The sequence below is a fragment of the Leucoraja erinacea genome, chromosome 14 (assembly GCF_028641065.1).
Source record: "Leucoraja erinacea ecotype New England chromosome 14, Leri_hhj_1, whole genome shotgun sequence".
Classification (NCBI taxonomy): Eukaryota; Metazoa; Chordata; class Chondrichthyes; order Rajiformes; family Rajidae; genus Leucoraja; species Leucoraja erinaceus.
This window is the reverse complement of record NC_073390.1, coordinates 9,320,938-9,347,138: the sequence shown is the minus strand read 5'-3', so window position 1 is coordinate 9,347,138 and position 26,201 is coordinate 9,320,938. Positions and strand designations below refer to the sequence as shown.

At 39.3% G+C, this 26,201-nt stretch overlaps 1 protein-coding gene across 1 annotated transcript in view; it reads left to right on the top strand.

The window, feature by feature from the left end:
• LOC129703245 (programmed cell death protein 1-like) overlaps positions 1 to 24,953 on the top strand; it is a 28,743-nt gene extending 3,790 nt beyond the window's left edge. The window contains exons 2-5 of the mRNA XM_055645557.1: positions 8,512 to 8,868; positions 16,481 to 16,642; positions 19,385 to 19,425; positions 21,199 to 24,953. Coding sequence (XP_055501532.1) covers positions 8,512 to 8,868; positions 16,481 to 16,642; positions 19,385 to 19,425; positions 21,199 to 21,342 — 704 coding nt within the window. The 3' untranslated portion in view covers positions 21,343 to 24,953. The remainder of the gene's footprint in view (positions 1 to 8,511; positions 8,869 to 16,480; positions 16,643 to 19,384; positions 19,426 to 21,198) is intronic.
• Positions 24,954 to 26,201: the final 1,248 nt, after the last annotated feature.

Below are 26,201 nucleotides of genomic sequence, written 5' to 3'. Positions count from 1 at the left end.
TGATTTCTTGACACTATTCAATATGTTTAAATTGACTCGATATTAGTTTGCAGAAGACAAATCAAATCATATAAACAAATTTTGACATTGCATATATTGACAACCCATCAGCTGCACGTTAGTATAATGTCTCTGGTTGTGAAGTGCTTTTGTACTGTGGGAATGCAAGAAGATAATGGATCATTTCAAGTTCTCTCTTTCTGTACAATGTCAAATCCAAATAATATTAGACAGGCTTACATCACAGTCTAAACTTTATCTCAGGCGCACATTCCCATTAAAGATTCACCAAATCATTTTATAACTAAAATCCAGCATGAAGGGATGTGTAGGAAGGAATTGCAGATGCTGGTTTACACTGAAGATAGACACAAAGATTGTTAAGGGCTTGGACACACTAGAGGCAGGAAACATGTTCCTGATGTTGGGGGAGTCCAGAACCAGGGGCCACAGTTTAAGAATAAGGAGTAAGCCATTTAGAACGGAGACGAGGAAACACAGAGACTGGTGAGTCTGTGGAATTCTCTGCCTCAGAGGGCGGTGGAGGCAGGCTCTCTGGATGCTTTCAAGAAAGAGCTAGATAGGGCTCTTAAAAATAGCAGTCAGGGGGTATGGGGAGAAGGCAGGGACGGGGTACTGATTGGGGATGATCAGCCATGATCGCATTGAATGGCGGTGCTGGCTAAAAGGGCCAAATGGCTTATTCCTGCACCTATTGTCTATTGTCTATTGTCAAACTGCTGGAGTAACACAGCGGGTCAGGCAGGATCTTGGGAGAAATGCATCTCTCATCACCCATTCCTTCTCTCAAGAGATGCTGCCTGATATGCTGTGTTGCTCCAGGATGTTGTGTCCATCCCCAGCGTAAAGGAAGCTCGGATTGTTTTGAAACATGATGCCAATTCCACAAATAAGCTGATATGCCCACCCTTTGGTAACATGAAATGTAAAAGAAAGATATGCTAATGCTTCCTACATTGGCACATCTTTCTTTTATATTTCATGTTGCCAAAGGGTAGGTATATCAGATTTTTTTGTTTAAAAAAAAATTGGTTTAACCAAGCCTTTCCTCTGGAAAGACAGAAGAAAGAAAGTACTCCTATTTTAATGCACTTCAATATTGCAATTATTTAACTTCAATCTTTTCCATGTAAATAGTTCATTTATTTGAATGAGTTGGTTTTCTCAATACTAATGAATAGGAAAACGCCATTAGAGTTGTATTGCACCACTTTACGAGAATTAATTAATGTAATGTAAAACATAAAATTACTGCAATAAATTTTATGAATGCTTTTTCTTGAGGGTATGTTTAAACCTCTTAATCCTGGATAATGATATCGTTCAAAGGAGATGCTGTTAATTTCCTAGGAAGTTTATAAATTACATTCTTGCATTTTTTTCTTTACATATACAGTATTGGTTGACCCACATTTGCAGGAAATGGTTTTTGCAACTTTTTTGTGGTACAATGTGCAGATTTGAGCTCTTTGCAAGTGTATGAAAATGAGGGCAACAATACAATCTGATTGATTTACTTTTAAGAATTAGAAAATAAATGTAGAAGTATCAAAGAATGAAATGAAAATTAGAATGGTGTATTTTACACTGAAAGATGTACAAAATAAGGCAAAGTAAAAAAGACTATTTAAAAGAGAAAAAAAATGTTAACCGATAGAAAAAATAACAAATGTTTTAAATTATGTGTTAAATATCTATGGTCAGAAATGGGACTCTGCACTTTTGATAATTAATTCTCAGTGTCAGCTAGATTGGCAGTGGTGAATGGGAATTGTAGCACCGTATTAGCCTTATTACAGATTAAGTAGGAAGGAACTGCAGATGCTGGTTTACACCGAAGATAGACACAAAATGCTGGAGTAACGCAGCAGGACAGGCAGCATTTCTGGAGAGAAGGAATGGGGGACATTTTGGGTCGAGACCCTTCTTTAGACTCCCAGAAGTGATAAAATCAGAAATGGTCTGTGAGATTATGGACTGGTGCTCACCTGTGGGATCATGCTCCAAGGATAGATAGGAGGAGATGTCCAAGAGCTGGCGCCTGGCCACAGTGTGGTAGAGGTGTGAAGAAGGGTCTCGACCCAAAACATCACCTATTTCTTCTCTCCAGAGATGCTGCCTGTCTTGCTGAGTTACTGCAGCATTTTGTATCTATCTTATTACAGATTGATATGTATTCACTTACCTACTCACTAATGAGGCTGCAGTCACTTAAACTTAAATAACAGTAATGGTAATATTCTCAACAGTATTTTGACAGTAAAACTTCAGATGAAAATAGGCATAGCTCCAAGACCATGATCATTATCCATTTGCCCCAGAACATCAACATATTTTACTGGGTTCTCATCTGCATCACCTTATTCTTACGTGCCTGTAAAGGCTCAAGTGCAGGCTTGAAGGGTCGAATGGCCTACTCCTGCACCTATTTTCTATGTTTTCTAAAGTGTATAACATATATTGTTCAGATATTTGAGATGTTGTTGACCTGATTCTGATTATTTTCTTTATACTGGAAGAAGTATTTTCTAATTATGCAGAGATAATCTCTATCTCCCAGCTCATGGGAGTAATTGATCAAATGTCAGGTTTCCAACTGATTTCGCACCATATGTTTTGATGCTGATATTCCAAAATCAGGTTACACTCATCCGCATCACAAAAGCAGAACATTCTGGAAACACTCAGCATCAAAAAGCATCTGCGAAAAGAGCAGAGCTAATGTTTCAGGTTAAAGAGCTTATTTATATCATATTCTTTATTTAACTCATCACCAAGACTGCAAGTGAAAATGGTGCCTTTTTGTTGAGACAGTTGATTGACTGGGCTGAATTCTATTCCATGAACACATCAGTAGGATTGTGCGTACAACTGTGAACCAGTGAAATAAAGGGTGTGCTGCTATCCAATCACCCGGCCTCAAGTGCAGGCAGTCTCCGCACAATAGTCTATAATATAAAATAATATGGCAATAAGTTGACCATTTCAAAGACCTTGAGGAGAACTATTGGTAAAGGTATTCTGATTCTGAAGAGGATACTCTGATAAGGTGGGCCTTAAAGCTCATCGTTAAGACTGTGTTAAAGGAACATCTCACCCCAATCAATAGCAGACACAAGGAACTGCAGATGCTGGTTTATAAAGCAAGACACAAAATGCTGGAGTAACTCAGCGGGTCAGACAACATGGATAGGTGGCTTTTCAGGTCATAACCCTTCTCCAGTTTGAAGAAGGGTCCTGACCTGAAACATCACCTATCCATGTTTCTCCAAAGATGCTGCCTGACCTGCTGAGTTAGTCCAGCACTTTCTGTCTCTTTGGACCTAAATTAATAGTTTGGTTTCTAATCTGAGGGGGGCACAATTGTGCTGTTAATTAAAAACTGTTCCTTATATATAGAAGCTACAAAAAATCATATTGTTTATCATATTGTTTATCATATTGTTAATTGTCAAATCCAAATTTTTAGAACATAGGAATGAGAAGGAATAGGCAACGTTTCAGGTCGAGACCCTTCTTCAGACTGAGGAATGTTGCCTATTCCTTCTCTCCATAGATGCTGCCTGACCCGCTGAGTTTCAACAGCATTTTTAGGCTACCCTCGATTGTTGCAGCATCTGCAGTTCTTTCTTAAATTATTTTAGAACATGCTTTGTATTCTCCAGACGACAGAATGTAGGTATGTTGCAAAGCGTACCTGAAGCGTCGCTGAAAATCTGTCCCAGCCCGTGTGCGCGATTTTGGCGCCGTTTAGATGGGGGCAGGTTTAAAACGCGATTTTCCCTAGGCTGTTCAAATCGCGGTTTTTCAGCCTAGTTAATTATTAACGAAAAATCGCTGGAAGATTCCCTTGCTTGAGCTATTTTTAGTTTTAAGGGTTTTCTTTACTTGTTATAGTAGGTTAAAAATTAACCTCTAAACCCCCGACCGCCGACAACGGGCCGGATCTCATACAGGGGATAACAGAAGGTAGGCTGTTTATTTTTACGTTAAAAAGGGTTTCTTCAGATCCCTTTATACAAAGTTTAATGTTGCGAGTAGCTAATTTTGGCCCCATTATATCCCGCAGTATTTTTCTGGGCATTTGAGGGCACAAATCTACCGCAATGTGAACGTTCTAAACCAACGCGTTCACAGGATCCCACTAGAAAGCTGATTTAAATGGACTTTAATTTACAGCAATTGAACACTAAATTTCTTCCATTTGGCCTATAAATTAATGTAAATGAGATTTAAAAATCATGTTTTATTGTGAATTATTTGTGAATATTATTTGGACACTTAGGCTATTTAAAAATGTTAATCATTTATTAAGAAATGGACAGATGTTTAGATCTAGTAATTGAAGTTTGTAATTAGCTACAATTATGTAACTAACTAATTATATGCTTTAATTTCAGGTCATCCAAGTAAGATTATTTTATATTTGTTTCAGAATACTTCAATCTATGATAACTGAAAATTTTATTCAGTTCTCTTAATTTTTAAGAAAGTCATGTGCTTTTGACTCCACGATCATAGCTTTTTTGTTATGTCCATAGAAAATCAATAGGGAACAAGATGCTAATTTCCGAGTATGAAAATGGCCATAACGTTTTAAATACTTGAGATATGAAAGTGAATTAGGTGTCAAATTAAACTTATTTTTACGCTTTATCTGATGGGATAAATTGCAGACTTGATTTTTAAAATCTCAAAATTTTGTAACATTGCTACAGAATGAATATTAATACGGATTACATTTTTTTTTAATGGTTAATCTGAACTGCTGGCAATCAATTCAATGGGATAATTTAGTTTTGCAATTCCACTGATATTCGTTAGTTACAAGCAAGAAACCCGATTACATCATAGACGTAAATCTTATCTGTCACATTCTGGAATGTCATAACATTAGACACAATGTTTAAGCATGTAGCTTCATCATCTTTCTTTCCTCCCTTGCCAATGATGCAGACTGAGGTGTGTACTCTACCCTGCTTTCTGAAGACAATGACCAACTCCTTCAAAGCCTAGCCATAGCTGGTAACCAGGGCCACAAACATTTGCTTTTCAAGTTCGGCTAAATAGGTTACAATTTTTTAATTGAAGAGTACTATCTTAACAATCATTTTTCGTACATGATTTCCTCCCTGATCGTAAAATCTTATATGGGTAGTTAATATTCTTTGTGTATTGAGCATGCCAACCTTTCTAACAATAGTCCGCCCACTCTATTAAACTCTATTTTAATTCTCATGTTCATGTTCATAAGTCGTAGGAGCAGAATTAGGCCATTCGGGTCATCACCATTAAATTTTGGCTGTTCTATCTTTTCCTCTCAACCCCATATCCTTTGACACCTGTACTAATCTAGAATATATCAATCTCCGCTTTAAAATACCCAATGTTTTGGCCTCCACAGCCCTCTGTGGCAATTAAGTCCACAGATTCACCACCTTCTGACCAAATAAATTCATCCTCATCTCCTTTCTAAAGGTACATCCTGTTATTTTAAGGCTGTGCCCTTTAAAACCCAGACTCTCCCACTAGTGGAAACATGCTAACAATGTTGTAGATAAATCTCTCCACAAATTATTGCATTAATAAACAATAAATGAAATCCTGATAACAATTCACCATTCCACAGATTACATTTAATATTTTGATTAATACCTTAAACCTTATATATGCATATTATATGTTTTCCTGCCAAATCCTAAACATGTGGTAATTCACTATGTAGTAGAATGTGCATTGCATAAGATGAAACATCATTGTTTTAATGCAATTTTATCAAAGTATGCCAGCAACATTTTGAAAAGAAAAGTATGCAACAGTTTGATCTTCATTGTCACCCACTCTTTATTTGTAATATGATGGCAGCTTTCACATGCTGTACCACCATGGAAATAACATGGCAATAACAGGAGCACTATCGTGGAAATGTGATTGATTTATTTGCCTGTTAATTGTAGTAATTTAACAATTGTATCAAAAGGAAATCATAGCTCATACCACTTGACTATTCAGACATGTATTGCCTGGGTTCAATCTTTGTTCAACAAACAGTATGTTACTTAACATTAAAGGGTACTTTTAAAGAAAATGTCCTTAACTCAATCTCACATATTTCAGCAAAATTGTTCATATATACTTGCTGAAATATGTATGTATGAAATATGTATGCATGCCAATTTTACAGTACAGACCTATTTTGAAAATAAATGAGGATAAGTTAACTGTAGTTATAAAACAAGGTTATTAAATAAAAACAGAATATGCTGGACACACTCAGCAAGTCACACAGCATATGTGTAAAGAGAAACGCAGTTATCCTTCAAGGTCAAACATATTCTGTCCCAATGTATTGGAGTAATCTTCCTATTGCTAGTGACTTTAATTCTCCACCTGATACCTAATTTGGACCTTTCTGTCTGTGACTCCCATATGGTTATAATGAGGCCCAACATCAGCTTGACCAGCAATATCACGTCTTGTGTCTGGGCACTTTGCAGCCATCTGGACCAAACACTGATTTCTACAACTCCAAGTAACTCATTTTTTCTAATTTTATAAAAATTATCCAGTTCTGCTATAGGCATCTATCGTGCAGATGTTGGTTTAAACCAAAGATAGACACAAAAAGTTCAAGTAACTCAGCGGGTCAGACAGCATCTCTGGAGAAAAGGAATAGGTGACGTTTCGGGTAGAGTCTGAAAAGTCACCTATTCCTTTTATCCAAAGATGCTGTCTGGCCCGCTGTGTTACTCCAAATGTTTGTGTCCATCTATAGGAACCTGTTGATTATCTCAATTTATCCATCTCCATTAGCATCATCTTTGCATTTCCTACAGCTCTGCATTTTGCATCTTTTCATTGACTTGCTTGCATTCTCCTTCTCCAATTGCCTTGATATCAGTTTAATGTTCCCTTTTTCACTGTCCCTCTCTTTAGCTGTCCTCATTAACCTGGATGACTCTAACAACTCTAGCCACACCCTATTAGAAATATTCATTTTGTCATTATGCTTTCCTTTCCCACCTTGTCTGCAACTCAAAGCAAACTTCATTTCTTTGATCTGGAATGCTATTTTAGTTTATTTTTCCACAGTTGCTCCCTGAACTGTGTTTTCAGAACTTTCTACTTTTGGTATAGATGTCCAGTAGATGCACTTCACAGTTTACACATGTTTGATTTATGCATTTTTGGAATAACGCACGTGCATTTAATTCCAAAGCATGATTTACACACTATTATGTTTGGAATAATGCACTCAAATATACACCTGGCAACGAAGTCACATATATGTTTAATTTATGTGTTGTCAAATTGTGCGCCACATTTCAAGAATGTAACCCCTACATAAAAAGTGAGGCCTGTATACCCAGTTTTATTTGTTACCAGACCAACTGCAGACCCGTTAGGTCTGCTCCCCCAATGCACCTGTTCCTACCTGGTTATAGCTTTAAAACTGCCAACTTTTACAAGACTTTTACATATTCTGATTCACATTTTTCCCCTTGCGGCCGAGATCACATTCACTGAACATTTTATGCTTTATTTCTCGACTTAAGTCCTCCAACTCAAGCCGTTCACGAATGTAAGATTCCAGCCCTGCCCTTGCCTTCCTCAGCAGTGATCTTTAAAAAAAAATTCCAATTGCACTTGCCCTGCGCGTTGCAATAGCAATTCGCCATCCCTCTGATAGTCGAGCCATTGTGACGTCATCATTTGAAGCTGGTCAGTTTGAAATTCAAGGTAATTAATCAGTAATAAATCGAGAAATAAATCATAAAATGTTCAGTGAAAGTGATCTTGGCCACGAAGGGGAAAATGTGAATCAGAATATGTAAAAATCTTGTGAAAGTTGGCATTTTTAAAGCTATAATTGCAAATAACGTGTCAAATATAGGATGAAATTTCATTCAGGGTGGTCTCTGCTAGCTGAGCCATTGTGATGTCATCATTTGAAGCTGGTGCTTTTTAATTTCAAAGTCTTTTGATGTTTTTAAACTTTAATCAGTAATGTCGAGAAATAAAGTATGAAATGTTCAGATAAGGTGATCCCAGCCTCGACGGGAAAAATGTCAACTGGAATACGTAAAAATGTAATTGTTACCGCATAGTGTTTTTGCAAAGATGTAAAGACAACCACATATACACACTAACAAGATCAGAGGTTTAATAAGTATATGAATATCTGGCTATATACATCTTCTTGAGGGCTTTCATTGTATTCGATTTCTAGAAAAAGAACACTACAGCAGAGATCAATGTAATCAATTGATGTCAGAAGTCATGAACCATCCTGCTTTATGAGTCAGAGAATGGAGAATGGTTACTGGTAACCACCCATACAATTTTGGTTCATTTTGATAATTAATTTATTCGTTAAGGTTGAATGGCATGAAATGAATTCATTTGGCTTGACTGCTAACTGACCACATTTATAAACCGTAAAAAGACAATAATCTTCCTCATCCCACTATCTGTTGTTTTTATTGGTAGGTGAATCTCTCACTCTGTCACAGTACCCAACAACCATAAAGAAGAACTATGGGGAATCAGCTACCATTTACTGTGCGCTATCAAAGGTAAACTTCACTGATGACATGGGCCTGGTGTGGTACAAGTATATATCGGGGAATCCAATCAAGGTTGGAGAAATCCGTTTGAAGACCAGTAACATATCTGCTAAAGACCAAATTCAATTGTTCTGGAACTTTGACACGAACATAGCGCAAATGTCAATTCAGCAACTGAAGAAGAATGACTCTGGAACGTATGGTTGTGAACTGCTTTCAGTTGCAGATATTGTTAACATCAAGAAAGCAAATAAAACAAACATCACTGTTATCTTTACAGGTATGTCTGCAACCATTTCTAGCATCCAAATAATTGCATGATAAATCGTTCCATGTATTAAAACTTGAATGTATTTAGGCACATAATGTATATACGGCTCACTGTATAGCTGTGGTGAATGTCTCAGATACACATCCTGATCTGCTGGTGGAGTTGTCAATAATGTGTGTCTGCATTGTTCTGTCTGTCCAGTTACTTTAACTATGACACATTATATAACTAAATATTGAATTAAGAGAAAGAAACAGTCCATTGGATTTTACTCCATGAACTGCAAGGTAACCTGTAATCCATGTATCAAGATTATTATTTGGGGAAGGTATAAAATTATCATGGGGGGTGTGGAGGGGAGGGGGGGGGGTCGGAGAGGGAGGGTAGGAGAGGGAGGGGATAGTGGGGAGGAGGGGGAGAAAAAAAAGAGGGGAGAGAGAGAGGGGGGGAGGAGGGGAAGAGGGAGGGGGGAAGGGAGGGAGAGGAGGGGGGGGGGGAGGGGGGGGGGAGGAGGGGGGAGGGGGAGAGGGGGAGGAGAGGAGGGGGAGAGAGGGGGGTGCTGAGTGAGGGGGGGGGAGAGAGGGGGGTGCTGAGAGGGGGTGAGGTGAGGGGAGGGTGAGGGGGAGAGGTGGGAGCAGGGGGGGGGTGGAGGGAAGGGATAGGGGGTGTGGGAGGGGAGGGGGGAGGAGGGGGAGGGAGGGGAGGGGAGGGAGGGGAGGGGGGGAGGAGATGGGGAGATGAGAGGGGGGAGAGAGGGGGGGGAAGGAAGGAGAAGGGGGAGGGGGAGGAGGGGGGGAAGGGAGGGAGGGGGTGGGAAGGGGGAGAGAGAGAGAGAGGGGAGAGAGGAGAGTGGAGGAGAGAGAGAGAGAGGGGGGGGGGGGGGGGGAGAGAGAGGAGGGGAGAGAGAGAGAGTCTTTTTACTTCAACCCAAACCCCCCAAACAACCATTTGCAGGCAGTTCCTTTTTACTTCAAACCAACCATATTTTCATTTTCAAACCACATTAAGGGCACTCACAGTTGAGTAGACATGTGTTCAGTGTTATTCAGAGCTTAGAGAGGCGTGACCTCCATCTTGCAGAGATTGAGTGAGGTACACCAATTCCTGGTTTTATAGTCCCACCCCCTCCCTCCAGCGGGGGCAGCAGAGAGAATGGTGATTTAAAAAAAAACATAAATATGTCTGATTTTTCATCGATGGGAAAAATCCTCTGGTCCAGGAAGGCAGACGTGGGCTCTGAGCGAGGAGAACAAAAATGACGACCGTAGGTGGCGCTGCTTGGAAATCGCAGCACAGTGGGCCAAAAGCGGTCAAGATCAGACTTTTAGTAATATAGAAATATATATATATATAATATATGATATATTATATGTGTGCGTAGGAAGGAACCTCTTCTTGCGTATGGCATGCACAGCCTAAAGTTGTAGGTCAACCTGTTCTATTCGATCTATTTGTTTGTGCACGTCGGGTTGATTGCATTAGTCGAAACAGGGTGGACCACGTGAAGGTTGCAATCTCCCATCCCAGGAAGGAACTGCAAATGCTGGTTTAAAATGAAGATAGATACAAAAAGCTGGAGTAACTCAGCGGGACAGGCCACATCTCTGGAGAGAAGGAATTGGGGAAGGTTTGGGTCGAGACCCGTCTTTAGACTCCTAGAAGTGATAAAATCAGAGATGGTCTGTGAGATTATGGCCTGATGCTCATCTCTGGGATCATGCTCCAAGGATAGGTAGGAGGGTGTGTCCAAGAGCTGGTGCCTGGCCTCAGTGCAGCAAACGTCAGCACGCCAGACTAACACGGCACCTTCCTTGTTGGCGGGTTTGATGATAATGTTGGGGTTGCTGCAGAGTGAGCGGAGGGCTGTACGTTCAAAGGGGGGTGAGGTTAGAGTAGGCAAGGGCAGTGGAAAAGTTGAGACGGTTGATGTCACGCCAGCAGTTAGAAATAAAAAGGTCCAGAGAGGGTAGAAGGCCTTTCAGGGAGTGCAATATATATACAGTGCATTCAGAAAGTATTCAGACCCCTTCACTTTTCCCACATTTTGTTACGTTACAGCCTTATTCTAAAATGGATTAAATTGATTTGTTTTTATCAGCAATCTACACACAATAGCCCACAATAAAATAAGTGAAAACAGGTGTTTAGAAATGTTTGCAAAATAATTAAAAATAAATAACTGAAATATCACATTTACATAAGTATTCAGACCCTTTACTCAGTACTTTATTGAGGCACCTTTGGCAGTGATTACAGCCTCAAGTCTTCTTGGGTATCACACTACAAGCTTGGCACACCTGTATTTGGATAATTTATCCCATTCTTCTCTGCAGATCCTCTCAAGTTTTGTCAGGTTGCATGGGGAGTGTTGATGTACAGCTATTTTCAGGTCCCTCCAGAGATGTTCGATCGGGTTCAAGTCCGGGCTCTAGCCGGGCCACTTACGGACATTCACAGAATTGTCACAAAGCCACTCCTGCGTTGTCTTGGACGTGAGCTTTAGGTCATTGCCCTGTTGGAAGGTGAACCTCCGCCCCAGTCCGAGGTCCTGAACGCTCTGGAGCAGGTTTTCATCAAGGATCTCTCTATACTTTGCTCCGTTCATCTTTACCTCGATCCTGACTGGTCTCCCAGTTCCTACCACTGAAAAACATCCCAACAGCATGATGCTGCCACTACCATGCTTCACCGTAGATTATGTTATTGGCCAGGTGATGAGCGGTGCCTGTTTGCCTCCAAACGTGACACTTGGCGTTCAGGCCAAAGAGTTCGATCTTGGTTTCATCAGGCCAGGGAATTTTGTTTAGGTGCCTTTTGGCAAACTCCAAGCGGGCTGTCATGTGCCTTTAACTGAGGAGTGGCTTCTGTCTGGCCACTCTACAATAAAGGCTTGATTGGTGGAGTGCTGCAGATATAGTTGTCCTTCTGGAAGTTTCTCCCATCTCCACAGAGGAACTCTGGAGCTCTGTCAGAGTGACCATCGGGTTCTTGGTCACCTCCCTGAATATGTTAGTAAGTCTCTATCCTAAGGCCCTTCTCCCCCGATTGCTCAGTTTGGCCAGGCTCTATGAAGAGTCCTGGTGGTTTCAAAGTTTTATTTAAGAATGACTGAGGCCACTGTGCTCTTCGGGACCTGCAATGCTCCAAAAAATGTTTTATACCGTTTCCCAGATCTGTGTCTCAACACAATCCTGTCTCGGAGGTCTACAGACAATTCCTTCGTCTTCATGGCTTGTTTTTTGCTCTGACATGCACTGTCAACGGTGGGACCTTATATAGACAGGTGTGTGCCTTTCCAAATCATGTACAATCAATTTAATTTACCACTTGTAGACTCCTATCAAGTTGTAGAAACATCTCAAGGATAATCAATGGAAACACAATGCACCAAAGCTCAATTTTGAGAGTCACAGCAAAGGGTCTGAATACTTACGTAAATGTGATATTTCAGTTATTTATTTTTAATTATTTTGCAATAATTACTAAACACCTGTTTTCGCTTTTATATTATGAGGTATTGTGCGTAGATTGATGATAAAAAAAAATGACTGTAACCAATTTTAGAATAAGGCTGTAATGTAACAAAATGTGAAAAAAGTGAAGGAGTCTGAATACTTTCTCAATGCACTGTATATACAAATATTCACACGCACACACACAATGAGATCCTGAGTTGGAAATCTTTATTTGCACCAATTCAAAAGGTTCACCTTTTGAAGTAAATATGGGTTTCTCAATTATTCTTTAATATTTCCACCATAACAAAATTCTAACATTTATTCTGAGATTTTCATTTCCATGAACAAATGACTCATTCTATAAAACTATTTTTAAAATACCCTAATTTCACCCATGCAATCCAATGCATTTAATTAGCAGGACAATAGGTCTCTTTGTGCTTTCAGGGTTCGGTTGGCCTTGCCTCCAGTTTAAAGAGAAAGTTGGTTTGCATAGGTATTTAAATGAGTTTGTCGAGGTAATACCTTGTGAATCAAAACATATTATCCTCAGTTGCTTGGGCTGAGTTTTTTAGTAACTTCATTAAAATACAGACTGAATTTGCTTCTGGTGTGGTCTTCTTGCGAGTGGAACAATAGAAATTGGTATGAAGAATTTTCCCTTTGGAGCCATTTCAAAATAACCTTCAACACAGGCACACTGAAGCACCCCCATCTCTTTTCCTGCTTTTTCCCTCCTACTACAACCAATCTGAAGAACAATCCCAAATCAAAATGTTGTCTATCCATGTTCTAGAGAGAAGCTAGCTGACCCGTTGAGTTACTCCAGTACTTTGTGTTATTATTTCATTGTTATATTTAGCACACACACTCTCCTCAGTGGACACATTGTGATTCCTAAATTAAGACTTATTCCTTAAAGAAAAAGTAACAATTTATATTAGTAGTGGTAGTAGTAGTAGTAGTAGTAGTAGTAATAATAAAAGTAATCTATAACATTTTGAAAATGAAAGGGTGGAGTCAATACTTTATTCCAGTCTTGGCCAAAATGATGACAAAGTGCTATATGAACTGGGATCTTCAGTGAGCATTAAGAAGGGTCCCGACCTGAAACTTCACCTATCCATGTTCTCCAGAGATGCTGCCTGGCCCACTGAGTTACACCAGCATTTGGTGTATTTTTGTTGCTTATAAATAACATGGTATTCAATATTTTTGGCAGACTAAGTCGCCAGGTATATATTCTTTGTTTATAATTACTAAACTTGGCTCGGACAAAACTCTGAACATTAATAGCCCATTATCTTTTGTTTGCACTTGATCAGTTTATTTATTCATATCATGTGTGTATATATTTTTATAATGGTATATGGTCACACTGATCTATTCTGTAGTCATGCCTACTATGTTCTGTTGTGCTGAAGCAAAGCAAGAATTTCATTGTCCTATCAGGGACACATGACAATAAACTCTCTTGAATCTTAAATCTTGAATCTAAACTTAACAGGCCTCCCCTCTTGCTTTAATCACATTCATCGATACACTATGGAGTGAATCCAACCAAAATGTAAGCGTTTTGTTTGCCTGTGTTTAAGAACATTTGAGTAAATGTAAATTGCATAAAAGTTTGGAAATGTTTGAACAGTAAGAAAGCAATAATTCTGAGCACTAACACGTCAGGCAAATGGCAAAATTGAAATGAAAACTCCGGTGGAAAAACAATAAATTAACCTTACTCACTGAAGCTATTACTCATTATTATTCATAATTAGGTACTTCTATAAATCTGTAAATGTTGCCTGTGAGTCATAAGTCATAACTTAACTACACTGACAAACAACCTCTAGATTCATTCTCTCTCAATGTCTATTCCATTCATTAGTTCACATATGTGGGCATGAGTACATAAATGTCCAATGAGCTAATGTTGCCTTAAGCCTTTAAAGGAGAGAACAGTTTCCGTGGTTTTTCAAACCACACACTGTGTAAAATAACAGGAAAAGACGTTTTCGATTGAAATTCGTAATTTTTCACTCAACATAATATCCACTTGCCCAAAATTCCATTTATACCTGATATAACCAGGACTTGTCAGTTGTGGAATTTTAACTAAATCATGACCTAACACAACATTCCAAATATCCTTGTCATTGTAAATACTATTTACAATAAAAAATACTTGACAATGAAGGACTTAGACTGAGCAAACTAATGCTGGAGTCACAATTTATTCAAGTAACAGATACCATGATACTCTAGCAAAGGAAATAGTTTTCACAGCTCAATCGCTGGGGAAATTTAGACTTTACAAGCCATTAGATTTTTATTTTCGATATTTGCTAAAGATTTCTTGTTCGATAAGTATCTCTATAGTATGACAGGAAGCAGTACAACAAATGAAGATTGATATAATATTGTCTGCAGGCTATAGGTTTTATCAAAATGCAAAGTGACATACATTTCCTTTAAAGCATGCACTCATTACTTTACAGGAAGGGGGTTATAATCTTAGAGTCACCCAGCACAGAGAAGTCCCTTCAAACTGACTGTGATCATCAGTCCTACAGTAATCCTACAGTAATCCCATTTTATTTGCCCAATATTCCTATTCAACTCCACTCACTCACCTACACACCAGGGGCAATTTATCATGCCCTGCGACATCTTTTGGATTGTAGAAGGAACCATGGGAAAGTCATATGCCAGTTGGAGAACATGCAAACTCCACAAAGCCAACACCAGAGGTCAGGGTCAAACTAAGTGCACGAGAGCTGTGAGGCAACACCTCTTTCAGCTGTGACATCGTGCTGCCCCAATCTTTATTTGTTTCCAAAGCCTTTATAGTTGTTTTCCAGCTTTTGATAGAATGGGTAATAGTTTTCACTCTATTTTAGCATCCTCCTTCATTTTCAACCCCGCCTCTCAGTAACCAGATTCATCAACCTCACCCACTTGGTTCCATCTGCCCACCATTCTTCATTTACCCGTTTCCACTTATCACCTACCTCTTTTTCTATCCTTCCCACTCCCTCCCCCCCCCCCCCCATTTGCTTTCATCTACTTAATTTCCCTCCCCTGACCCATCATTTGTTTCGACCTGCGTGCCTCTATGAGTCGTAATTCAGAGTCTCAGCCTGACACACCAACCACCCCTTTAACTCCATAGATGCTCTTTTTCCCACTGAGTTCATCCAGCATTTTATTTTGTGCATTATTATTTTGTTGCTCTATTCTTTGCTTTATAACCAGTCTGATGAGTAGCAAAGAATAACTTTCTTCATACATTTATTATGGTTACCAGCATGGGTAACGATTTTGTCCATTAGCCACACTGTAACACTTTGGAGTTTATCAGTAAAGGGAAAGACTCACTTTGGCCATTAAAATGACGTTTTTGTAGCGAGCAGCGTATAAATAAGATGACAGACACAAAAAGCTGGAGTAACTTAGAGGGTCAGGCTGCATCTTTGGAAAAAAGGAATAGGTGACATTTCTGGTCGGAACCCTTCTTCAGACAGGGTGTGAATCTTTTTCTTAAATTTTTTTCTTAAATAACCGGTCTTGGAAAGTTATCATTCTTACCACCTTTTTCCATAATCCATTTTAGTCTTAACATAAGACTTATCTGGCAATACGCATTTCACTACACCAATTGGTGTATGTGACCAATAAAGAACCTTTGAACCTTTGAACATTATCGGCAGGATTACAGGGTCACCAAGTCTAATTTGCTCATCAGGAAAGGATTAGTATAAGTAAACTAACATTTAATTCCTGCAGTGCATTTGCTCATTTATCTACACAGGAGGTTAGTTCCTCTGATGGACCAGGCAGTGTCCACCACATTTCACTACTCACTCGTGATTACAATACTGACTCATGACCAATACTCATGTTAAGATCACTGCTGCAAGTTGAGGCAAAAATATTTAAATTTGACATTCATTGAATATTCAATCTGCAGATTACAAATAAGAATACAATTGAATCAAAAACCAATCTTAATTCCAGACAAATAGGTGCTAGTCTCAGCTTCAATAGAGTAGGACATGTTAACTGGGATTTTCTTTTGAATTAAATACAATACATGAACTAAATTAAACTCATTACATTTTATGCTGTTGTTATTAAATTAAATGAAATATTGTTCATTTTTTTTGCAGAAGGACAGCAGAATGCTTCAGAACAAAAAAACAGTACAAAAAATGTCACAGAGTTATCAAAAAAAGGCAAAATTGAGATAATCGTTGCAGCAGTGATAGCTGCTTTTGTCATCATCTGTATATTAATTTTCATTTTAATCAGATACCGACCAAAAAAACAAGGTGAGTCGCATAAGATTATTATTCTTCTGGTGAAATGATTCAACAGCTCAAGTAAATAATCTTATTGCCTTAAAAAATCTGGTTGTTATTACCTGACCAGAATATTCAGTGTGTTGGCAGGAACTGCAGATGCTGGTTTAAACCGAAGATAGGCACAAAAAGTTGGAGTAACTCAGCGGGTGATAGAAAGTGGGATGCTGTCTGAAGAAGGGTGTCAACCAGAAACGTCACGCATTCCTTCTCTCCACACATGCTGTCTGACCCGCTGAGTTACTCCAGCTTTTTGTGTCTATCTTCAGAATATTCAGAGCTCAGCTTTCCAAACAGATGCATCTTTCCTACTTTATATCACCTGCACAAGTAATTTCCCATTGCTATATGGTACGAACGGTGAAGCACAATGGAATGCAGATTACTTTTCCCACATTCTTTGGTCATTTATTACTTCATAAATTTCCTACAGATTATATTCCTGACATAAATTGATGCAGTCCACATCAAATATAGTCATTATTTTTAGCACTATTAGCATTGTTTATTTAGCAATGTTTCATTAAAAAAATAAAGAACCAGGCAGTGGTGTTGGTGTTATAGATTGTAGAATAACTTCTTTAAAAAACCTACACAGGGCTTGATTACATTGCCCATCCATTCATTATTAATAATTACATATTAATATGTTTATTCATCTTTAATATTTTCTATTAATATTAATCTCTCCTAGAATGTATTTTTTTAAATTCCCCTTGAACATTTTGCATTAATTGTGCAGAGACCACAAATTAAACACATTTGACCAGAACTATTCATATGTGAAAATGGTAACATAATCCAGCCCCAGTACTTTCCACTGTTGATGGATCTAACACAGCAGGTAAAAACCAAAGAAGGAACAAAGAAAGAAAGAAGGAAGGTAGACTTTTCTTTGTGAGGAGAATGAAAATTAGCCTGGGCTGACCTTGCAATCAGATGAGATTAGCATCGACCATGAACAAAATGAAGCGTTACATCAGGAGAGATGTGGTAGAAAATGATTTTTTTTTTAACCATAAAATCGCTAAAGATAAACTAAAAGCCGCAAGAAGCTGAAACTATAATTTCCTCAGAATCAAATTATTTCAGTGTGGTCAGATTAAAATGAAATGAGATGTTTTCTATGTGACAAAATGACCAGGCTGTTATGACCGAATGCAGTTCCATTGTTCACCATTATCCATGTTTGACACATGGGCATTGATGGCAAAGTCAGCATTTATTAGTCAACCCCACATGCTGTAAACAGGCACCACTATAACAAGTGCCTTGCTGGGATACTTCAGAAGGCAATCACCCATGCTAGTTTGGGAATTGTGTTACAATAAGGTGAGAATAAGTAAAGAGGATGTGCTTTCCCAAAAATACATCAATGAATTTGATGATTTTTATACAGTAACTTTGTTACTGAAACCAGGTTTCTGTATGACGAACACAAATGAATTGATAACGGGGAAACTGAATAGATGGATATTTAAGGCAGAGATTGACAAATCCTTGATCAGTAAGGGTGAAGGATTTATGGGGAGAAGGCAGGAGGTTGGGGTGGAGAGGAAAAGATAGATCAACCATGATTGAATGGCGGAGTAAACTTGTTTGGCCAAATGGTCTAATTCTACTCGTATCACTTATGACCGAATTCTGTTCCTATAACGTAAACTTATGAATATGATAATTATACAACAAAAGGTACTGGATTGCAACAAAGGCGCTTCTGTTTAACTGGTTTTTATCTCACCTGGTCTGTTCTGTACATGGTCAAAACCCCCAGCATTGCAACTGAGACTGAACACCCCTCTGAAATAGTCTGAGAAGACACAGTTTGATGGGCATAAAGGGATGGACAGTGAATGCTGGCCTGGACTGTCTTACCCACATCCGATCAATTAATTGTCATTCACAAAACCAGCTTCTGCACAAGTACTGAACTAATGGAGCAAAATGTGATATTTTAGTTGATTGAGAAAATTAGCCAGATAAAAATATAAAAATAGACAGTGGTTAATGTATCTCAGTCATTAACTGTTTGAAATGACTATCTCATTGATCAGGCTTTCATATACAGCGTAAACAAGTTAAATATATACAGACAATCTAAATAGCACCACTCATTGGTATCATGCACCTGAAAAAATGTATTGCCTCCGCATCATTTTTAGGTTAATATATTCTGAATCCCTTAGACAATGAGAGTAAATAATGATTAGATTCTTTCTGAAATAAGATATTAACTTGTAGTAAGTCAATAACGAAAAGGTAATTTAGTTCTTCATAAACCTCAATATCTACTTGTGTGTTAGTTCCACTTCAGCTGCCTTTTTTCTGATTTAAAGATGTAACAACACTTCACATTATTCATTCTAACAGGCCAGGAGAGCTGATCTCAGCACTAACCCATCATTTCTTTGTTCAGTTTCACCAATACTTGGCAAACTATGCAACTAACTTGTTCAAAAATATGTCTAATGCCTGATCTGCAATGTTATATACAAACTGACGTGGCAAATATAGGAATAAGGAGTTGGCATTAAAGGTCACCAGTTATTAAACCGACAGAAATTGGATGGGATAGAAGTCAGTTTACATGCGTTAATGGCTTCATTTTTCCAGATTTCTACAAATGCTCTGCCACTGGATAATGGTTGGAGATGGTTAGTGCAATACCCAGCTTTCAAATCAGAATTTTGACATCTCTCTTTGTCATTTCAGATCCTGATCCCAGTCCCCCAACAGCAGATGCCGAGTGTCAGGTAAATACACCTCAGCTGATGGTGTAGGTCAGTGAGAGAGAGGGAGGGAACCTGCACACAATCTTGATTTGAAACATCTTCAGCAGTTCAGGAAGACAGCCCACCATTATATTCTCACGGGCAACCAATGCTGACATTGCTGACTATGCCCAGAAACTGAAAAATTAATTACAAAATATCAGAAGGAGCTGAATGACCTTCATCACCTGTGATGTTAAGTATTTCAAGTATTTTGTACAGAGGAAGTTGTAGGTAACAAAACGACTGTGTGTCATTCTTATTTTCTCTGATCTGATATATATTTCACAGAATTGGGTTGTCAGACAAGGGGAGTTGGCAATGTTGCTACAGACATCTCCTTCCTCAAACTCCAGTGATTTTCCATGAAAAACAGCAGTGATGTATTTTACTCCTCCACTTTGCTTCATGATGCACAATTTCCATTGACTGTACATCCACGTGTACGTTCACCTGGACATTCACCTGTACATTCACCTGTATGTCCATCTGTACATTCGCCTGTATGTCACATGTGTGTTGTCCTGTACATTCTCCTGTACGTTTACCTGAATGCTCACCTGCATTTACCTGCACATTCTCCTGCATGTTCGCCTATATGTTCACCTGTACGTTCACCTACACATTCATCTGTATATTCACCTGTATGTTCACTTTCACATTCCTCCAGGCACAGTAATTAGAAAGCTTCTCTCTTCATGTTTCTGTCAATCACCTTAATCTGGTCAGCAATGGTCCTGATAACTGCAGTCCACCTTAGAAACATACACATTAATGTCAGAGTAAGCCGATATTTTGTTGGGCAGTTCAGATTCTGCACCGCACCATTTTCTACCCATGTCTTTATCCAAAAATAAAGCCAAATCATGAAAGGAGAATATGCTGGAAATATTCAACAAGCCAAGCATCACATGTGGAGAAAAAGAAGATAATTATTCCTGACCTGCTGAACGCTTTGAATTATTGTTTTCATTTATTTCGGATTAAAGCTGTGCAAGTTTATTCATGTTAGTTTTTGTAGGGTGTGAGTGTGACTGGGAAGGTGATCATTGATGGCCTATCCATAACTATCTTTCTGGAACAGTGACCAGTTCTCTTCTTGAACCATTGGTTTTTCTGAGTAAGATAAAGGGTGAGAAAGTCACAGGAGATGCATGGATCACCTTGGTTCTTTCCAGCCCATTTTCTTGCCAATTACTGATCAGTTATTTGCAGAGATAAGTGATGTGAGGAGACTACTCAGGACCTGACATTGGAGAAATGGATGGGTACAAAGAGAATGTAAGGAGTGAAAATGATAGATCAAAGCAAGTGATGATGAAATAAATATAGAGTGGTTCATTGTTGGCTGAAGGGAAGGTGTACACATAGTAAAATGAATCAGGTGGAAGAGGGATGGAGAGAGAAGGAAAGCAAGGATTATTTGAAGTTTGAGAAATCAATATTCATACCGCTGGGTTGTAAGCTGCCCAAGCAAAATATGAGGTGATGTTCCTCCAATTTGAGCTGGGCCTCACTCTGACAGTGGAGGAGGCCCAGAGCAGAAAGGTCAGTGTGGGAATGGGAGGGGGAGTTAAAGTGTTTAGCAACCAGAAGATCACGTAGGCCTAGACAGACAAAGTGGAGGTGGCCAGAGAACACTTTTCAGTCGAACAGTATTTGCAAACAATTGAAATAGAACTGCAAACTTCTGATGCAATGCACACATTAACCACAATACTTATTCACATTCAATTTCTTTCAATTCTATTTCAGAAGCCAAATGATCGTATCTCCACGGTGTTCTCCATTGACTATGCTGTACTACAGGTCCCTGGGAAAAATATCAGACAGAATCTAACAACTTCTGTTGCCTCTGATGATTCGTACTATGCTACGATTATATTTGCCCCTGAGTAGCAAACTGCAAGTGTGGAGAAAATCACCATTGATTTCAGTGTTTGCTTTGTTGACTGCCTAGCTTTGTGAGGTCTTAGACATCACATTACATAATCACATCACCTACGTCTGAAGAAGGGTTTCGGCCTGAAACGTCACCTATTTCCTTCGCTCCATGCTGCACCCGCTGAGTTTCTCCAGCATTTTTGTGTACCTACATTTATATTCTCTTTTACTCAATGTCACAACTTAGGCCAAAAGTAGGTCTATGACCACTGGGTGAAAAAAAAAACCTAGGCCATTTAATCCAAAATAAAAAATACTGGAATAAGTCGGCAGATCAGGCAACATTTGCGGAACGAAAAACCGATTTAGTATTTCATGTTGAAGCATCCATCTGAATGAGGTGATCCTGGAGGGATGAGGGAGAATTGAGAAGATACAGGAATTTCATGCTGGATTCTTCAGTACAGCTTCAAGATAATCTGATTGAAACATCATTCACTCGCAGCCAGATGGAACAACAACCAGCTCTACCGCCACCAACCTTCCCCTTCTTTGGCGCTGATTGTACTCTAAACTTTGCTCGTGTTGGTCATGCTCTCAGAGAATGGGTGCTGGATTAAAATCCCCATTGATAACACTGTACATATTTCTAGTGCCTCCAAACATGAATGGCATTTTCATGTAGCACTCTGAAATATTTAAAATATTCTTCTGTTAATCTGAGGGCCTATTAGTTTGTAGTGGATATTTGTTACTTTACAATGCCATAGCACATTCAGATGATTTATAGAATAATACTGGGCATGTACATGCACTTTGTAAGCTGGAAGATGGTGCTCTGAATTTCAACATTGATATCTCAGGTGCTCACACTTTTTTTTAAAAAAGGATGTGACTAAATAACAGTGTAATTGAATCGTCAATTAATGCAGTTTATCGTAAAAACAAGGAACTGTAGATGCCAGTTTACAAAAATGGCCACTAAGTGCTGGAGTAACTCTACGAAACAACACTTTTGTGTCGTTTTTTTAGTTACTTCAGCACGCTGTGTCTTTTAATGCAGTTTGCAGTTAGGCTATTTTATAGTGGGCCTGGATCCTGGTTCTGAGAATAGCTGTAGTTCTTCTATAAAAATGTATTCATTAACATGCCCAACAAAGCCATGTTTACATTTTACCTCAAGCTTCAAGGGGAAAGCATAGGAATAATATCATAACAAAGATACATCATAATGTATCAAGATGTATTAAGAAGTAAATAATGATATAAGTACTCATCCACAAAATAGACTTAATTAATTAAGAAATGTTCTGGATATTCCATGGATTGCAGCAATTCCCTTCGCAAAATAATATAAACCCAATACTGTTTATACAAAATCCTGCAGCAGTGTGGAGCTCCCTCTAAGGACTTTCCTGAGCATTTGCTGTTCCTAAACATACTTGGGAAGAATACTTGAGGACAGGTGGGTACATCCTACCCAGCACAGACCTACATAGACCTAAGAGCTACTGCCTTACAGCGCCAGTGACTAGGGTTCAATCCTGACTATGGTTGCTTGTCTGTCTGGAGTTTGTACGTTCTTCCCATAACCTGTGTAGGTTTTCTCCGAGATCTTCGGTTTCCACCCACATTCTAGATGTACATTTTTGCAGGTTAATTGGCTTGGCATAAATGTAAAATTGTCCCCAGTGTGTGTAGGATAGTGTTAGTGTGTGGGGATCACTAGTCGGTGTGATCTTGGTGGGCTGAAGAGCCTGTTTCCACGCTGTATCTCTAAACTAAACTAAACTAAACATATGACATGACCCTCAGCCACCATCAGCGCACATTGGAAATTCATGCACACAAAGTCTTTGAACTGGCCAATGCTCAAAAGGTTGGGCACAACTTGCACTTTTCTAAACTGCCGCTCTGGTACTGTGGGTTCCTGCAGAGAACCCATGTCAGAAAAAAAGTCATCATCACTGTTAACAACTGTGTGACTGCACTTTTGCTGTTCTGTTGTAATTGAAATGTCTCATAATACAACAGCAAGAACTTATATTGCATTGCTGATTAATATTTATAAATTAAAAATATATAAAAAATGCTTCCGATTGCATTGGGTGGCATGGTGATGCAGCGGTAGAATTGCTGCCTTATAGCGTCAAAGACCTGGGTTCGATCCCGACTAGGGGTTCTGTCTGTATGGAGTTTGTACATTCTCCCCATGACCTGCGTGGGTTTTCTCCGAGATCTTTAGTTTCCTCCCACTTTCCAAAGATGCACAGGTCTGTAGGTTAATTGGCTTGGTATAAATGTAAATTGTCCCTAGTGTGTGTAGGATAGGGTTAATGTGCAGGGATCGTTGGTCGGTGCGGACTTCGGTGAGCCGAAGGGCCTGTTTCCGCACTGTATCTCTAAACTAAACTAGTAATTCTTAAAAGCACATGTTAATTTTGATAATTACTTCAACACATTATTTGTGGCATGGGTCACAATATGATTAAACTTTAGACACTGTAACAGAATACTCTGTTCATGGACATCAGCAATCTATTCAGTGAGTATGATTAATAAGGAGATATCCCATGACCAGATAATAACATGTTCACTTTAATAAAAGTACATATTGAAATTGGTTCACAAGTTTATGAAAATGTGAGAGGTCCAGATCTAGAGATCCTTGTTTTTGGAAAAGGGCAGATCTGAAGACTAATGGCGCACATTTCAGTTCCCTGAGTCTTACATGAAGCACTTTGCTCTGCTTGGAAGTTATTAGATACGAATGACTTTTCACAACCCACCAGTCCTGGCATTTCATTAAACCTTGGAAGATTGCACCAAGTGAGAAATGTATGTAAATAAAACAAAGCCTATTTATTAAATACTCTGTTGTGAAAATGCTGATGCACCAATCTTAACACTTTCCATCATTAAATTTATTTGAGATGCAAATCTTTTTTCTCCATGGTGTTTTATTTATCTGTTCATGCTACTATAAGACCAGAAGACAGAGGAGCAGAATTAGGCCATTCAGCCCATCGAGTCTACACCACCATTTGAACTTGGATGATCAATCTCCTGCCTTCTCTTCATAACCTTCGACGCCTTTACTAATCAAGAGCCTATCAATCTCCGCTTTGGTATTGGCAATACTTGCATTTATCCTAATGTGTAGGTAGGAACTGTAGATGCTGGTTTAAACCTAACATAGACACAAAATGCTGGAGTAACTCAGCGGGACAGGCAGCATCTCTGGAGAGAATGAATGGGTGACGAATGGAAACATCACCCATTCCTCCTCTCCAGCGATGCTGCCTGTCCCACTGAGTTACTCCAGTATTTTGGGTCTATCTTGCATTAATCCTACATCTCTAATCTTCCTTAAAGTGAGGAGGCAGTTAAGATTTAATCATGTAGGTGGATCTGGACATTCAGACTCGGCTGCGTATGAAGAGCTACTTTGCTTTCCTGAAGAAAATTAGCAACGGGCTTTAGAATAGTCAATCAGCTTTGTGGTTTGTTGTCCTGGCAACTCCAGGTTTAACTAATTCCTTGACTTTAAATTCCCCAACTTTTCTCATGGGATCTGCACTAACGTCTCTGGATCAATTGTCCAGAGTCATGGCGTGGATCCAGCAACTTCATCACAATGCTGCCATACCCAAATTCTTAAGAGCGTACTAATTTTTTTTAACAATGCTTAGCATTTAAGTTGTTTGTTACTTTTGATATGCAATTTTTTCTTGGGAGGGAATTGTGATCCTTGACTTGTGCATTTTAAAAAATCAATCTTTCAAATCTCCATGAATTGTTATGGCTTCTGTGGCCAGTCTATTGAATTCTCACTGACTGCATTTCTAAATGTCCGTGTAACAGCCACGGTTTTACAGCTGCTCATTGAGGTTTTGAGGTTATCCTGGTGGCTAAGTCAGTCTTGATGGAGGAGGCGTGGCGATCTCAGGCTAGTCCCCACAGTTCACTCTTGCATCAAGAGAAGATGCTAGCAGTCTCATGCTTGGCCTTGAAGAGGAGGCACTGATAGTCACGGACCTAGCCCAGTGGCTCAGGCTAAGCCTTGAAAAGTCAGATTTTCGCTTAACTTCATATGTAAGTTCCTATATTCTCACTGTTCCACCCGGTTTCCTGGCGGCATTGGATCGATGAAGTCGGGGGTCTTGGCATATTTTCTGGGAAGAATTCGGTTCTTCTTCTTGTGTATGGCGTGCACAGCCTAAAGTTGTTGGACAACTTGTTCTATTTGATTGTGCTTGCCAGGTTGGTTGCATTCGTCAAAACAGGGTGGACCATGTGAAGGTTGCAATCTCCCACCCCGAGAATTCAGTTGAAGACAGTTAAAAAGAGCATATTTTTATCCATTGCAGCATCTTGAACCTGCATCATTACTCAACCAGGTAGTGGTTGATTGGTAGCTCATCTCCATCTGCCTACCGAGGTCCTGTATCCAGTGCTTAAATAGTGCCAAAGATTGGCGATTTTCAATGAACCCATCATCATTTTGTTGCATAATGTGGCCTTGTGGGTGGTGCTGGGTTGACAATGACTATGCTGACACACTTGCAGAAGGGTGCTCTCATGCCATGTGGTTTATTTACAGTGAATGACAATAGGGATGAGAAGGTCTGGATCCGCATGGGGGCGCAGTCCCTTGTTGTTAGTGTGTGCACATGTGTGCACATGAAGAGGCGCTGGAGATCTAAGGCTTGTCCCAGTGGATCTGACTTGACCTCGAAAAAGGGGCTAGTTGTCTTGAGGTTATCCTGGTGGCTAAGTCAGTCTTGATGGAGAAGGCGTGGCGATCCAAGGCTAGTCCCCACAGTTCACTCTTGCATCAAGAGAAGATGCTAGCAATCTCATGCTTGGCCTTG